Genomic DNA, 13,925 nt, shown 5'->3' with positions numbered 1-13,925 from the left:
CCGCGTCGGTTCCCTTTGTATTTACATCCCTACCGTTTGAAAAGGTGATTTGTGTTGTTTAGCACTTTCGTTACAATTGGAAGTTAAACTTATTATTAAAGTGATTGCATTCATAATTCAATTAAGCACTTTTCTTCTTTGTTTAGATTTATTTTTTTAAAATATTAAATAAAAAAAGTAAATTTAAAATTACAAGCGAAAATGTACATTCAAAGACGTTGTTAGCTTGTATCATGCTTGTAAGTTATACGTTGCCTACTAGAAGTGACAACTTAATTAAACTTAATTAAGCCGACGCTGTGTATACTAGTAGTTTTCTTACCCTTTATGTCTGGCACCAGCTACGAGTAACCTCTTGTCCATCGGCCTGAAGATTACAAATAGTGATGTTGTAATTACTTATTATAAAAGCAATATCAAAGATATGTACATATTAGGTATTTCGTTAGAAGTTCACTGTACACACTCTTGACATTGGCATATTTAGCACGTAAAAAGTAAACGCTATATCATCTGATTCCATGCTACATTAAATTGAAAACGCTAGCGTGCGGCTAGCAACAAAATTCATTACACAAAAAGTCTTATATTTGGGAGAATTTAAAAGTCAAATTCAGTTCCCTAACCTCAAGTACCTACTGCACCTCGTTCTTCTGTGTATCTGTTTCTGACAAAAATCTCAAAGTAATATTATTGTTACAGGCGTCACCGCTGCCCACACAACGATGTCCCGGAGCCATTGTTCGATGTGGAGCACACAACGCACAGTGTGGTCTCCGCGTACAAACAAGACTACGACGAAAAACACGTCAGTCGTACTACCGCTGTTCATCATGAAGATCATCTCCGACTCGAAGGCGAGTTTCAAGAACCCGAGCGCCCCCGTTGGCAACCTGTTGAGAGACCCAAACCTACGAAGCCTGAAGACAACCTCAAGCCAGAAGGCGATTTTGAAAAGCGACAACCTGAAGAATGGCGTCCAGGTGACAGAGCACCTGTCCGTCGTCCAGAAGATAACTTGAAACCCGAGGGCGAGTTTGCTAAGCGCAGGCCAGAAGAATGGCAACCGGGAGACAGAGCTCCTGTTCGCCGCCCAGATGATAACTTAAGACCTGAGGGTGAATTTACTACCCCCGAAAAACAGCCCTGGCAGCCTGCTGAGCGTCAAAAACCTAAAAAACCAGAAGACAATTTGAGACCCGAAGGAGACTTTGAAAAACGCCGCCCGGAAGAATGGCGCCCTGGCGATAGAGCTCCAGTGCGTCGCCCAGAAGACAACTTGAAACCTGAAGGAGAATTTGAAAAACGCCGCCCAGAAGAATGGCAACCGGGTGACAGAGCTCCAGTTCGTCGTCCAGATGACAACTTGAGACCTGAGGGTGAATTCACTTCACCTGAAAAGGAACCATGGCGTCCAGCTGAGCGTCAAAAACCCATAAGACCTGAAGATAACTTGCGTCCGGAGGGTGAATTTGAGAAACGTCGACCTGAAGAATGGCGGCCTGGAGATAGGGCTCCTGTGCGTAAACCAGAAGACAATTTGAGACCAGAGGGAGACTTTGAAGATAGAAGACCCGAAGAATGGAAACCTGGCGAGAGAGCTCCAGTCCGGCGTCCAGAAGACAACTTGAGACCCGAAGGAGAATTTGAAAAACGCCGCCCAGAAGAGTGGCGTCCTGGTGACAGAGCACCCGTGCGTCGCCCAGAAGACAATTTGAAACCCGAAGGTGATTTCGAGGATAGAAAACCTGAACAATGGAGACCTGGTGACAGGGCACCGATGCGTCGACCTGAAGATAATCTTAAACCTGAAGGTGAATTCACTACACCTGAGAAAGAGCAATGGAGACCAGCAGAGCGTCCAAAGCCGAAGAAGCCTGAAGATAACTTACGCCCAGAAGGTGATTTTGAGAAACGTAAACCAGATGAATGGCAACCTGGTGACAGAGCTCCTGTTCGTCGTCCCGATGATAATTTAAGACCCGAAGGTGAATTTACTACACCTGAAAAAGAAACCTGGAGACCAGCTGAAAGACAAAGGCCTAAAAAACCTGAAGATAATCTTAAGCCTGAAGGAGAATTTGAGAAACGTAGACCCGAAGACTGGCGTCCAGGTGAAAGAGCTCCAGTTCGACGTCCGGAAGATAATCTTAAGCCAGAAGGAGAATTTACATCTCCGCAAAAAGAGCCTTGGCAACCTGCTGAAAGACCTAAACAGAAGAAACCTGAAGACAATCTCAAACCTGAAGGAGAGTTTACTACACCTAAAAAAGAAGAATGGACGCCAGCTGAAAGGCCTAAACAGCGGAGACCTGTAGATAATTTGAAACCTGAAGGTGACTTTACTCAGCGCAAACCAGAGGAATTCGTTCCCGCTGAGAAAGCAATCGTGAAGAAACCTAAAGACAATCTTCACCCTGAAGGCGAATTCACGACTACGAGAACAGATGATTACAAGGTTGTGAGAGGCGAAAGAGCAGAGATAATAAGACGTACTGATAACATCATTGTGGAAGGAGAATTCACAGGTGTGTATTTCAAAACCTTAAAACTTCTTTCAACATTTCAACAATTTTATTTATAATTTCTACCATTTATCAGTATTCATTTTATTTTTACTTTTTTATTACAGATGAAACAACTTCCCGCACAGAGTTTACAGTTAAACCAACCGAACGACCAAAACCTGTTCGACGAAATACATGGACGAAAATAGAAGGAGAAATGACGACTGACACTACTTCCAAGTCGGAATTTATTGATTACACTGACATTGTCGAAAGAACCACTGTTGTCACAAAGAGAACTGATAATTTAATACGCGAGGGAGAAATTGATTTTGTTACATCAAATCAAAATGATTTTACTGAAAAGACAACTGTGGTAGAACGTCCACAGAGAAGGCGTACATGGACAAAGGAAGATTTCGACAAATTTTATTCAACTGAAAATGTCGAAAATATAACAACAAGTCAAGAAGAATATATAACACATAAACAAATAAGAACAGAAAGACCAGAACTCAAAAGGCCAAAAGACAACCTAAAACCAGAAGGAGAATTTCAGAAACCTAAGCTGGAAGAATGGAAACCTGCTGAACGCCCTAAACAGAAGAAACCTGAAGACAATCTGAAACCAGAAGGTGATTTTGAAAAGCCAAAACACGAAGAATGGCGACCAGCGGAGAGGCAAACTCCTAAAAAACCAAAAGACAATTTAAAACCAGAAGGAGACTTCGAAACTCCTGAAAAAGAGGAATGGAGACCTGCCGAACGCCCCAAACAGAAAAAACCGAAAGATAATCTAAGGCCGGAAGGGGACTTTGAACAACCCAAACAAGATGAGTGGCGACCAGCGGAAAGACAAACCCCTAAAAAACCAAAAGACAACTTGAAACCAGAAGGAGACTTTGAAACACCTGAAAAAGAGGAGTGGAGACCTGCCGAACGCCCCAAACAGAAAAAACCAAAAGATAATCTAAGGCCGGAAGGGGACTTTGAACAACCCAAACAAGATGAGTGGCGACCAGCGGAAAGACAAACTCCTACAAAACCAAAAGACAATTTGAAACCAGAAGGAGACTTTGAAACTCCTGAAAAAGAGCAATGGAGACCTGCCGAACGCCCCAAACAGAAAAGACCGAAAGATAATCTTAGACCAGAAGGGGACTTTGAACAACCCAAACAAGATGAGTGGCGACCAGCGGAAAGACAAACCCCTAAAAAACCAAAAGACAACTTGAAACCAGAAGGAGACTTTGAAACACCTGAAAAAGAGGAGTGGAGACCTGCCGAACGCCCCAAACAGAAAAAACCAAAAGATAATCTAAGGCCGGAAGGGGACTTTGAACAACCCAAACAAAATGAGTGGCGACCAGCGGAAAGACAAACTCCTACAAAACCAAAAGACAATTTGAAACCAGAAGGAGACTTTGAAACTCCTGAAAAAGAGGAGTGGAGACCTGCCGAACGCCCCAAACAGAAAAGACCGAAAGATAATCTTAGACCAGAAGGGGACTTTGAACAACCCAAACAAGATGAGTGGCGACCAGCGGAAAGACAAACTCCTAAAAAACCGAAAGACAATTTGAAACCAGAAGGAGACTTTGAAACTCCTGAAAAGGAGGAGTGGCGGCCTGCCGAACGCCCTAAGCAGAAAAGACCCCAAGATAATCTCAAACCTGAAGGTGACTTTGAACAGCCGAAACAAGAAGAATGGCGCCCTGCTGAAAAACAAACAGCTCGGAAACCTAAAGATAATTTAAAACCAGAAGGTGACTTTGAAGTTCCTGATCATGAGGAATGGCGTCCAGCTGAACGCCCAGTTCAAAAGAGACCAAAAGATAATCTGAAACCTGAAGGTGAATTTGAAACCCCTGAACGGGAGAAGTGGCGACCTGCCGAACGTCCCCAACCTAAGAAGCCTCAAGACAATCTCAAACCTGAAGGCGATTTTGAACAGCCAAAACAAGATGAATGGCGTCCGGCCGAAAGACAAACACCTAGAAAGCCAAAAGACAACTTAAAACCTGAAGGTGACTTTGAAACACCTGAACGGGAACAGTGGCGTCCAGCTGAACGTCCAGTCCAAAAGAGACCGAAAGATAATCTCAAACCTGAAGGTGATTTTGAACAACCCAGACCCGAAGAGTGGCGACCGGCTGAGAGACAGACAGCCAAAAAACCGAAGGATAACTTAAAACCTGAAGGTGAATTTGAAACTCCCGAACGTGAGAAGTGGCGTCCTGCTGAGCGTCCTAAACAGAAGAAACCTGAAGATAATCTCAGACCTGAAGGTGATTTTGAACAACCAAAACAAGATGAATGGCGCCCGGCTGAGAGACAAACACCCAAAAAACCAAAAGACAATTTGAAACCTGAAGGTGAATTTGAGACTCCTGAACGTGAAAAATGGCGTCCGGCGGAACGTCCAGTCCAAAAGAAACCTAAAGATAATCTGAAACCGGAAGGTGAATTCGAACAACAAAAACCTGAAGAATGGCGCCCAGCTGAAAGGCAAACGGCTAAAAAACCTAAAGATAATTTACGACCTGAAGGTGACTTTGAACAACCTAAACAAGAAGAATGGCGTCCTGCAGAAAGGCAAACACCTAAAAAACCAAAAGACAACTTGAAACCGGAAGGTGATTTTGAAACTCCTGAACGTGAAAGATGGCGTCCAGCTGAACGCCCAGTACAAAAGAAGCCTCAAGATAATCTCAAACCTGAAGGTGACTTTGAGCAGCCAAAGCAGGATGAGTGGCGTCCAGCTGAGAGGCCAACGGCTAAAAAACCGAAAGATAATTTAAGACCGGAAGGTGACTTTGAACAACCGAAACATGATGAGTGGCGACCTGCTGAGCGTCCTGTCCAGAAGAGACCAAAAGACAATCTTAAGCCTGAAGGTGACTTTGAACAGCCAAAGCACGACGAATGGCGTCCAGCTGAAAGACAAACACCGACAAAACCGAAAGATAATTTAAAACCTGAAGGTGATTTTGAAGCTCCTGAACGTGAACAATGGCGTCCCGCTGAACGTCCTAAACAAAAGAAGCCCCAAGATAATCTCAAACCTGAAGGCGATTTTGAACAGCCAAAGCAGGATGAGTGGCGTCCAGCTGAGAGGCAAACGCCTAAAAAGCCAAAAGACAATTTGAAACCGGAAGGTGAATTTGAAACTCCAGAACGCGAAAAATGGCGACCCGCTGAACGACCGCAACAGAAGAGACCGGACGATAATTTGCGACCAGAGGGAGAATTTGAAAGAAGGCAACCAGAAGAATGGCAACCCGCTGAACGCCCCGTTCAAAGAAAGCCGAAGGATAACTTGAAACCAGAGGGAGAATTTGAACAACCTAAACCTGATCAATGGCGCCCTGCTGAAAGACAGAAGCCTACCAAGCCAGAGGATAACCTTCGTCCCGAAGGAGAATTTGAAAAACGAGAACCTGAAAAGTGGCGACCAGGTGAGAGGGCTCCGGTTCGTCGACCTGAAGATAACTTAAGACCTGAAGGAGAATTTACAACCCCTGAAAAAGATCAGTGGCGACCAGCCGAACGCCCCAAACAGAAGAAACCTCAAGATAATCTTAAACCTGAGGGTGAATTTGAGCAACCGAAGCCTGACCATTGGCAACCTGCAGAAAGGCAAACTCCTAAAAAACCAAAAGATAATCTTAAGCCTGAAGGTGAATTTGAGAAGCCCGAACCAGAAAAATGGCGTCCTGCAGAACGACAGACACCAAAGAAACCACAGGATAACCTTAAGCCAGAAGGGGACTTTGAAGCGCCAAAACAGGATAAATGGCGTCCTGCTGAAAAACCTCAAGTTATTAAACCTAAAGATAACTTAAAACCAGAAGGGGAATTCGAAAAGCCTAAGCAAGATGAATGGCGGCCGGCCGAAAGGCAAACGCCAAAGAAGCCTAAAGATAATTTGAAACCTGAAGGTGATTTCGAAACTCCTAAGCAAGACAAATGGCGTCCAGCTGAACGCCCCGAAGTCAAGAAGCCGAAAGACAATTTGAAGCCAGAGGGTGAATTTGAAAAGCCTAAGCATGATAAATGGCATCCTGCAGAAAGACAGACTCCTAAAAAGCCACAAGATAACCTAAAACCAGAAGGGGAATTTGATCGACCAGAGAAAGCGAAACCACAGCCGGTAGGGGAAAGACCAGTTCAAAAGAAACCTAAAGATAATTTAAAACCAGAAGGCGACATGGAAGTTATTCGTAGAACTGACTACACAGCTACCCGAGGAGATCGTGTAGAAGTTGTAAAACACGAAGATCACCTTAAAATGGAGGGTGTTATTGATACCCATCGCTCTAGAGACGATTATAAACGTATAGACAGAACTGAAAAGATAATAATTCAAAAGCATGAAGATAATCTAAGGACTGAAGGAGAATTCATTGATCTTCACACTCGTAATGACTACAGCGCTACTAAAGGCGAGAGAGCACCAGTGGTTAAACCACAAGATAATCTTAAACCAGATGGTAAATTTTATAAACCTGAAGTTGTGCCATCACAACCTGCTGAAAAGCGTAAGCCGTTTAAGCAAGTGGACAATATTACAATTGAACGAGATATCGACGTACGTCAGAAGCAAAAAATAGAAAGAGTTGATATTATTAGGCGAGAAGATAACTTGAAAATAGAAGGTGAATTTATAGATATGAAACAACGGAATGATTACAGCGTTGTCACTGGAGAAAGAAGAGCTATTGTCAAACATGAGGATAATCTGAAAATGGAAGGAAGAATGGAGAATATTCATACATCATCGTCAGACACATATAGGGTTGTTAAAGGACAAAGAGTGAAATTAACTCGGAGGGAAGACAATCTGAAAATTGAAGGAGTATTTGAAGACCACAAGCGAAGAGATGATTATAAGGTTATCAAGGGTGATAAAACTGCTATTACTTACTACCCTCATGATAAAAGACCAGACCAGGAAACAAATAAGGCACCTGAACCTGTAAATGGAGAGAGGCACACACCAACTAAACCTGGTGATAGACATGAACCAGATGGCAAATATCCAACTAGGCAAAAGTGGGCAACACCTGAAAGAACCACTTTGGAACCTGAAGATTATGTTCACGGTGAACGCCAATCACATCCTGGAAAACCCACTCGTACGACACCAGATGGAGAAAAGCCCTCCAGACCATCATGGGGCAAACCAGATGATCAAGAACCCAGAAAGCCGAAAGACGATCAACGTCCAAGGAGTGACCTCGATGGACATCCTAAGGGCCCGTGGCAACCCGGTGAAAGACCAGAACAAATTCGTCCTAAAGATAACCTTAAGCCGGAGGGTGAGTTTGATCGCCCTACTCAACAAAAATGGCAACCTGGAGATCGGCAAGGTCCAATACAGCCGAAAGGTAAAGAATCCGATCATCCTAAATCTCCAACCTGGCAACCAGGAGAAAGACCCGAACAATTCCGTCCTAAAGACAATCTTAGGCCCGAAGGCGAATTTGATCGTCCTTCTCAGCAGAAATGGGAACCGGGAGATCATCCAGGAACAAGGAAACCCAAAGGTACCGATCATGACCATCCAAAGAGTCCATGGCAACCCGGTGAAAGACCCGAACAATTCCGTCCAAAAGACAATCTTAGGCCCGAAGGCGAATTTGATCGTCCTTCTCAACAGAAATGGGAACCGGGTGATCATCCAGGAACAAGGAAACCCAAAGTTACAGATCATGACCATCCAAAGAGTCCATGGCAACCCGGTGAAAGGCCCGAACAATTCCGTCCAAAGGATAATCTTAGGCCCGAAGGCGAATTTGATCGTCCTTCTCAACAGAAATGGGAACCGGGAGATCATCCAGGCACAAGGAAACCAAAAGGTACCGATCATGACCATCCAAAGAGTCCATGGCAACCCGGTGAAAGGCCCGAACAAATTCGTCCAAAAGACAATCTCAAATCCGAAGGAGAGTTTGATCGGCCTACACAACAAAAGTGGCAACCTGGTGTTCGTCCAGATCCAATTAAGCCAAAAGATAATTTACATCCAGAAACAGACAGGGAATCTTACCCTTCGAGGTCTAGAACACCGCAAACCATAAATGGCCGTAGGGATCAACCAGGACCACAAGAATACTTAAGACCAAAAGATCAACGTGATGTCGTAAGGCATGATACTACTACTGTTCACTATGATTCCGCTAGAAGCTCAGTCGATTCCAAGCAACTTTCTGAACGTGATGATTACAACAGATCCCAACACATTACACGAAGTAATGTAGAGATACATGATGACAAAGTGCAAAAGACCGAACGGGCGACGCACGTAAAACACACAACTGTGGAACACTCTACCGCGAAGCACTTGCAGAAGGGAACCCATACTAAACATTCTACAGTTACTACTCAAGACGTTGTTGACCATAAAGGGTCTCAAACAAATATTCATCGAACTTCGTCCCAAATTTCGGACCGAACAGACACTCAGCACAAATCTGATCGGTCTGTGGTAAGAAACTTAAGTGATAAAAATGTCGTAAATAAATTGGATTCAAAAACAACTACTACTTCCAGTAATATAACCAAGGTAATGAAACAAGTGACGGAAAAGAAACTGATAGGGGGAAAATGGGTCACAGTAACGAGAAACGTTGAAGTTAATACCGTTACTGGTGGAGATGCTCCTGGCTATGGTGGAAAAAGAGTTACAGATGACCATACAATTCATCGCCATAAACCGGTCGGCGGTGAAACGTCTCAGAATCTTATTACTTCTGAACAAAGAAACATGACCACTACGAGCAACGTGCATGACTCTCGCCAACAACACCATACCACCGATAATCAATCGAGGCGAAATATTTCTAATACAACATATATTGTTAAAGAAGGTCACCATGACCAAGATCAAAGTCAAACTAAGAGCACTCATCACATTCAACATGGAGGTACAATAGTGAGGAATGATACTGGCGAAAATATGACGCAAAAAGTCGTATCTTCACAGCAGTCGTCCTCGTCAACTTCCAATATTCAAAATGTAAATACGCAACAACGTTATAGTCATACTTCGACGGACAGCCGAACCCAACAAAACGTAACCAATGTAACAAGAGGCATTCATACTGATCAAAGTACAAGATCACCCCAACCAGTTGGTTCAGACAGCCATATTCAAAGACGACACGTTGACTCTGATGTCCAGGATATTCAAACGTCCGATCACAGGACAAATTTACAACAGCGCCACGTTACGTCCGATCACCATGCTAAACGTAGTGCTAGCTCTATTAATAACGTAATAACTGGTAGCCACACAGAAAATATTTCGAGATCCACTCATCAGTCACAAATTGTCAACAGAAGTCAACTAAGTGACAGTGTTACGAAAACAAGCATCGAGTTCCAACGAGCTATGCACGGTGGAGGAGAAATCACAAACAATGTCGACACAACGCGCAGCACAGTCGGTCATCACAAACGCACTTCCGATTTAGTTTCTGATGCAGCCAGTTCCAACGCTGTCCTACATCGTAAAGGTGTGTCATCAGCTACTGAAGCTCATCATTCCATCAGTTCAACTGCTGCGGCACAGCGAAAGAGCATCAGCAATCTTTGCGACCGTGGTGAATATATTAGTAATTCTACGCAGAGTACTGATAGAAAGAGCATCAGCTCTATGCATCGTTCTGCTCGTGAAAACATGGCTGTGATATCACAACATACAGAGAGTTCAGATACTCGTCGGCAACAAAGAAGGGATGGACAATCAACTTTGATTGTAGAGCGCCAGCCTCGGGTTACAGCCAGGGACAATCTTCGTGTCGGCGGAGAATTCTACGGTCAATCTGAAGCAAAGTCATACGGCAGTTTTTCGCGATCTGAACATGCGCAAAGATCTGAGCGTTCCGAGAGGGTTGAGAGGGTAGAACGCCACGGTCGGCAGCATGGCAATACTTCCCACTTTGTCTTAGGCGACGGTAGTACTAGCTACAAACGAGAGTTCACTAGCCACGTTCATGGCACTTGCCCTGCTACCTTGCTGGACTCTTCACGTACTCCGTTCAAACATACTCGCGATTCTCGTGAACACAAGTTCTACTCCTCTAAAGTAACTCAACAGTAACTTTTTTCGAAATAAAGACTAACTGACAACTATACCATTCCTTATTTAGTGGCGCTTTAAATTTTAATCTTTATTAATTTTGAACTATATTTTACTTCAAATTATTTAAGTTAACAATTGCTAGATTTGTATAACAAACGTGCCTTTTTATGAATTATAAGAGTTGCATAATATGTTATTGAAACTTTAACATTAAATTATAATGAATTTATTTATCTTTTGTTTTTGTCAAACTTTGCCATGTAATAAACTTTTATACAACATTCTTGTGTGTTTTTCTTTTTAACCTTTTCCTTACGATTGTATTTTGCATTAAATTCAATATAAACAGATCAGACTTATCGATCGACAGATCGATTAGTTTTTCATTAGATGGATAAGTACGAGTAGAATACTGTTTTTAGCATAAAACCACGTAATATAAAACAAATGTTAAATATTTATTTACTCATAAATCAAAACTTACTGAAATAGTAAACATTTATAAATGAACAATCTAGCACGATATACTACAATCGATGCTCTAAAACGCTTATAAATTATTAAATACACCATAAAATCAATACTAATTGCAAGGTCATCACTTTTAAGTTACTTTGTTAGAGTCCTCATTATTTTCTGAAGTTGGCAATGGTTTTAGACGCCGTATTCTTTTAAATCGTCCCAAATCTTCCTCGTAACTCCGTGGGAGTGAACCAAAAGCATCATTTTCCTGATAGCGTGGAGATAGTTGATTAATCCCTTCAGATACTTCGTTATCTTCATTTTCTGATACTGCTGTTCTTTGTTTACATTTCTCATGGTCACTTTCATTGTTTACGGAATTATTTAATTCTTCTGCGGTTCTTTTATTGCGCGATACACCAGTGTACATCATATTATCATCTACACCCTCTATTCCAGATAACACAGCATCTGTATCTGATCCTAAACTCACAGTGTCAGATTCTAGGTTGCCGTTATCAGAATCAATGGTCTGAGAATTATGAACGGAAGATTTTGAATCATTTTCTCCATCATACGTAGAAATATCAGTATCCTGTCGGTTAAATTCGCTAGATTTAGCAAAGTTTGCTCGTCTATCGAAGAAACCGTCATCTTGAAATTCACTACCCTCATCACTATCTTCTTCATTATTTTCAACAGCATTTGAGAAAAAAGGAACTTTTAAGTTAGATATAAAATTCCCATCCCTCTTTTGTACAATTTTATCAGAGTTCGTTCTCTTTACTCGCACTAATGGCACCATATCCGATCCCGGTTTGTAATTGCTTTCATCATTACCATTAGGAAATGAGTCCTCTAAAGAATTAATAGAATCTTCACTATTGGAGCAGGCTCTTTTGTTAATATTATTATTGTATAACCTAGATTCTTCATTCCATAATTGTGACAAATCTTCATTTTCAGAACAATACAAATCTTCACTATTAAGGGGACTCAATATTTCTGATTCCTCGTTTTTTGATTCAGATTGAACAAAAGATTTCGAGTTCATTTCTCGTTTCTTTTGATTTTTAGACGTACCCTGATCTGTGCCTGTGTTGGCTTCAATTTTATCTTCTCCTGCAGTGAGCTCCAAGTTATCTTTAGTGTCGGATTTCACCAACTTTGTATCTTCTATACCATCCATTATACTATCTTTGTCACTAGACTTTTCAGAACTACTTACAATTTCTGTCGTTTTGGAACTCATTGGAACCTCAGTGGAACCACTGTCAGACTTTTTCGTATTTTCTGAATTTTCAGTATTAGGGGACATAGAGGATTCTCCCTCTATGTTTGCTGAACCACCTTGAATTTTAATTGCGTCGGACTGTTCGCTACCTACAAAACTATTTTCATCATTAGCACCAGCTTTCTTAGTGATTTCTCTCTTATTTATATTGTCATATTCTTGTGGAGAGCTATCTATAATGGTTTTCAATAGTGTTTTTTTGTCTTCAGGAAGAGAATTTAATAGCTCATCTAATTCTTCTTTAGAAAGATTCTTCATATGTTTTTTAATGGCCGTTTCCTCATCTTCATCTGTACTAATCTCATTTATTTGAGTTGAAATTTCTTCAGTACCAATAGATTCTTCGGTCTCAGATTCTTTTACTTGGCGCCTATCTCGATTCATAGCTTCATACTCATTGTTAAATCTTTTTACACCTGTCATCTCTTCACCTCTATCCACACTGCGCATAGTACTGTATTGTTTAAAATATTCAGCCTGTTCACCTTGGGCGTCAGTTTCGTCATCATCATCTTGACTTTCATGGTCTTTCTCCAGTTTTTCGTTGTTTTGAAACAACATATTATTGTTGCCTTTGTTATATTCGGCAGTTCTCCTAAAATCGTTGCCGGTTGCCATCATATTATCATGAAATAAACGGGCGTTTTCTCCGTGGTCCTGATCAGAAATATCATTATTGTTCTCCAAATAGTCTTTGTCAGGATGTAGGCGGCCGTCTTCGTTAGAGTTTGAGTCGCTTTCGTCTTGTAAATCCTCTTTAGTATTACGAGCATCACCTGGAAACTGTTTGTTTCATATAAGTTACACCGTTTATGTAAACATTACACGGCAAATTATTCAAAGGTCATATTTTATCGTGTTGTCTCGAACTTATTATGAGTTACCTGTTTCAGTGAAGATTTCTGCCCGTTATGTTCAAATCCTTCTAAATAGCTGTCTCCATCTGAGTCTTCTTTCGCTTCCCTTTATAATACATACAATAATGTTACAAAATAAACTCAAATTATAAGAGTACATTGTTTGAAGGTCGCTTCCAGATTAAGTGGTTGACTGCCTAAAGACGTACGAAATGGTACCAATAAGAAGAGGCTTATGTTTGCTGCAATTTTAAAACGCTGGTGGTTGGAAGTCCAGATATCTATACTAATATTATAAAGAGGAAAACTTTGTTTGTTTGTTTGATTGTAATGAATAGGCTCAAAAACTACTGGACCGATTTTAAAAATTCTTTCACCATTTGAAAGCTCCATTATCCATGAGTAACATAGGCTATATTTTATATGAAATATATTTGATAAATACATTTTGAGGCGGTACTGCCGGGTCAGCTAGTCAGTAATAAAGGCATTGTATTCAAATAAAAACTTACTTATAATCATCAAGAATGCGCGAAGGCCTGCTAAATGCGTGAACAATTAAACAGCATAGAACGATAATGCTAAAAAAGTACATGTTTGTACTTCCGCATCAAAAAATCCCCAAAAAGTGACAAATTATTGACATCTTATTTTTTTTCTCATTAAATTTGTGTATAAATATTTATTATTAATTAATAATGAGGTTTTATGATGGC

General features: G+C 41.4%; 2 protein-coding genes across 2 annotated transcripts in view; one reads left to right on the top strand and one right to left on the bottom strand.

The window, feature by feature from the left end:
* Positions 1 to 10,879, top strand: part of Sdb (SAXO downstream of blistered) — a 41,671-nt gene extending 30,792 nt beyond the window's left edge. The window contains exons 3-4 of the mRNA XM_073086994.1: positions 703 to 2,528; positions 2,633 to 10,879. Coding sequence (XP_072943095.1) covers positions 703 to 2,528; positions 2,633 to 10,614 — 9,808 coding nt within the window. The 3' untranslated portion in view covers positions 10,615 to 10,879. The remainder of the gene's footprint in view (positions 1 to 702; positions 2,529 to 2,632) is intronic.
* Positions 10,880 to 11,033: 154 nt separating this feature from the next.
* On the bottom strand, positions 11,034 to 13,859 carry LOC140752342 (uncharacterized). Its single transcript, XM_073086603.1, has 3 exons — positions 13,722 to 13,859; positions 13,237 to 13,315; positions 11,034 to 13,135 (listed from the first exon to the last, which is right to left on the bottom strand). The coding sequence occupies exons 1-3, from the start codon at positions 13,802 to 13,804 to the stop codon at positions 11,201 to 11,203; spliced, it is 2,097 nt and encodes a 698-aa protein (XP_072942704.1). The 5' UTR covers positions 13,805 to 13,859; the 3' UTR covers positions 11,034 to 11,200.
* Positions 13,860 to 13,925: the final 66 nt, after the last annotated feature.

This window comes from Epargyreus clarus, unplaced genomic scaffold (assembly GCF_041222505.1).
Source record: "Epargyreus clarus isolate Ecla_fem2 unplaced genomic scaffold, WU_Ecla_fem_2.2 ptg000024l, whole genome shotgun sequence".
NCBI lineage: Eukaryota > Metazoa > Arthropoda > Insecta > Lepidoptera > Hesperiidae > Epargyreus > Epargyreus clarus.
The sequence above is the reverse complement of the archived record's forward strand: the minus strand, read 5'-3'. Positions and strand labels throughout refer to the sequence as shown.